This window comes from Centroberyx affinis, unplaced genomic scaffold, assembly GCF_046629955.1.
Source record: "Centroberyx affinis isolate AG114_WGS23_722 - 3 ecotype Tasmania unplaced genomic scaffold, CSIRO-AGI_Caff_v1 ptg004951l_1, whole genome shotgun sequence".
Classification (NCBI taxonomy): Eukaryota; Metazoa; Chordata; class Actinopteri; order Beryciformes; family Berycidae; genus Centroberyx; species Centroberyx affinis.
Window position 1 is genome coordinate 107,186 of NW_027282431.1, and position 2,832 is coordinate 110,017.

Here is a 2,832-nt window from a genome sequence, read left to right on the forward strand (position 1 = left end):
TGGACTCTCCAGGGCATGATGGCTGTGGTGACATCATTATGGTCCAACAGGTTAAAGAAGCTCTCGGCTCCTCCTGTGAAATCACAGCTGTGGTCGGCCTGGCCACACACCTCTCAACAACAAGTGGACACTGTCTGAGTGGTGACAGCTATACAACACCAGGTTTATGAATATAATAGAACTAAGTGGGACTATTACACTCTTACTTTTACATGTTCTGATGATGAAAATGCTTTGATTGTATGTTTCTCATGTACTCTTTCTCACTTTTTCTCAATTGTGTTGCTTCATCTTTCACTGAGTTAATCTCTCATCTTGTTCAGTGCTCTTCTACACAGCTATCACCTGAAATCATGTAAAACCGGACCAGCGATTTCTCTGAACAAGGAGGGGCAGCTGCATCATAAGTACTGACAGGCTCCAGCCAGTGAATTTTCTTTTTTCCATCAAATGATCTCTGCCACAATCTGTGGGGTTAATGGAAAATATCACTCTTCCCTTTTATTTCAACCTCACCATGTTTGTGAACATAGGCTACTACCGCTACCCAGCCTTTGCGTTGTGTTTCCTGCTGTACGCCGTTATTGTCTCTGCTAATCTTGTCATAATAGTGGTAACATCACGAGAGAAATCGCTACACGAGCCCATGTATTTTTTCATTTTGTGTCTTTCCATTAACTCTCTGTACGGTTCTGCTGGCTTCTTCCTCAGATTCCTAAGGGACCTGCTGTCTGATTCTCATTTGATCTCACGCGCAGCTTGCTTCATTCAGATTTATGTCATTTATACTTATGCGTCGTATGAGCTCACCATCCTAAGCATTATGGCATACGATCGGTATATCGCTGTATGCCAGCCTTTACATTACCACAGCAAGATGACCTCCACTGTCGTCTCCAAGTTGGCAGCCTTTGCGTGGATCTATCCGGCCTTTGCTGTTGCAGCCTGTGTTTATTTGGCCTACAGACTTCCCTTGTGTGGTAATAAGATACCAAAAGTATTCTGTGCTAACTGGCCTGTTGTAAAATTGTCCTGCATTTCCACTGTGATCAATAACCTTGTCGGCATGTTAGTGTCCACAAGCACCGTCTTTCTGCCCCTGGCTTTTGTCTTGTATACTTATTTACGAATTTTGCTTGTTTGTAGGAAAGGCTCTTCAGAATTCAGGGCCAAAGTGTTACAAAGCTGTCTCCCACATATTATTACCTTTGTCAATTATTCCATTACTGTGTTTTGTGATGTTGCCCTCAGCCGTTTTAATCTTGAAGAGTGGAATCCCTTTGTAGCTGTAATTTTGTCACTTGAGTTTGTCGTGATTCCTCCCATTCTGAACCCTCTTGTGTATGGCCTTAAGTTGCCAGAAATTAGGAAACCTATATTCAAAATGTTATCATGCTCAAAAACCATACCTTATAAGTAATTTTCTGAATAAAATAATTACCTGTCTTGATCTCCTAGTGTCAGGACTCAGGATTATTTCACAAACACACAGAAATTGGTCCATAGATCATCCATGTTTCAGGTATTTCAAACATACATTACACTGACTGTGAGGACAAGATTGTTAACCTGTGCTGCTCCTAGAGTCGGTGGTCTGATTTAGGCTCAGTGATCTGAACCTACACTTACAACGCAAAACTTATAATAAATCAGCACATGCCACCAAATTCTAAGCTGCACAAAAAGATAATTTTGACCATAGACTTTATGGCAGAGTCTGTGTACTAAAAAACAACAATGTACACTGCACTCAAGACGAAGCAAATTCATACATAGGCTAAAGACTGTGCACACTAAAAAATGACTTTATTCATGCATTGTGTGTTTCAAATCATCAGTCATACACTGATGAAAGCTTGATGCTGAAACTTCTGTTTGTTCCTCTTTCTGCAATTACTGTAAATATTTTTTGAAATGCATAAAGTGAATTTTAAGTAATGTGCATAATCTTTGGCCTGTATATAAATAGTCTGTGTACTGAAAGAGGTAAAAATGCTACATCAAGAAACTGAGGTAACAATTTGTACCAAACAGCATGATGCTTTTAGTGTATATACTGTCAAGCCTCCATTACATATATTTTAGCAAGTGCAAATAAAGGCTAAAATAAAAACATAACCATACTTTTTTTTTGTAATATGTAGCCTATGTAACACAGTATAGGCCAACAGTACTACAAGTAACTTATAGTAAGCTTGACTATCATATCTGCTCTAGGTTTGTCTCTGGGAGCGAATTAATCACAGCTAGTTATGCGGTTACAACATATACAATGTTTATTGCCACAAATAAAAAGCAATTACACCTCACAATAGTAGAGATAACAAATAAAACAAAATGTCCATCACAGCAGCAGTATGCTGTCTTTAGTCCTAATGTTCTTTTAGTCCAGTCCGTCAGCAGTATACCTTTAGTTCCGTGTGTGTGATTGTGTGTGTGCTACCCGGGTAGTGTTTTTAGTTCTAGTTGCACTGCCACACACAGAAAAACATGTCGAACTTCAGCTTTGCCTCGTGGCTAAACGAGGAAGGAAAAAATATGGCGCCTCGTAGTGGCGTAGCTGCAATACTAATTTTAATTAGGATACCTTCTAATTAGGATACAAAACTCAGCTTAAACTTATAAAACAACATGTCTAGCATCTTTACATTTGACTCCGATTGGTTTTTGTTACATAAGAAAAGGTTCAACATCACGTAAACGACTGAAAATAAAAGAATACCCCAGCAGTTTCAGTAGCTAGCAATATGGACAATAAGCTAAGCGCTAACTAGCATTGCTAACATGGTAACTCACCGGAGTTTCACGGAGATCCAGACTTAGAAAAAAAAC

At 39.2% G+C, this 2,832-nt stretch overlaps 1 protein-coding gene across 1 annotated transcript; it reads left to right on the top strand.

Moving 5' to 3' along the window:
- Positions 1-478: 478 nt before the first annotated feature.
- LOC139666358 (olfactory receptor 6N1-like) lies at positions 479-1,420 on the top strand. The gene has a single exon (XM_071545545.1). It carries the CDS (start codon positions 479-481, stop codon positions 1,418-1,420), a length of 942 nt encoding a protein of 313 aa, XP_071401646.1.
- The last annotated feature ends 1,412 nt before the right edge of the window (positions 1,421-2,832 follow it).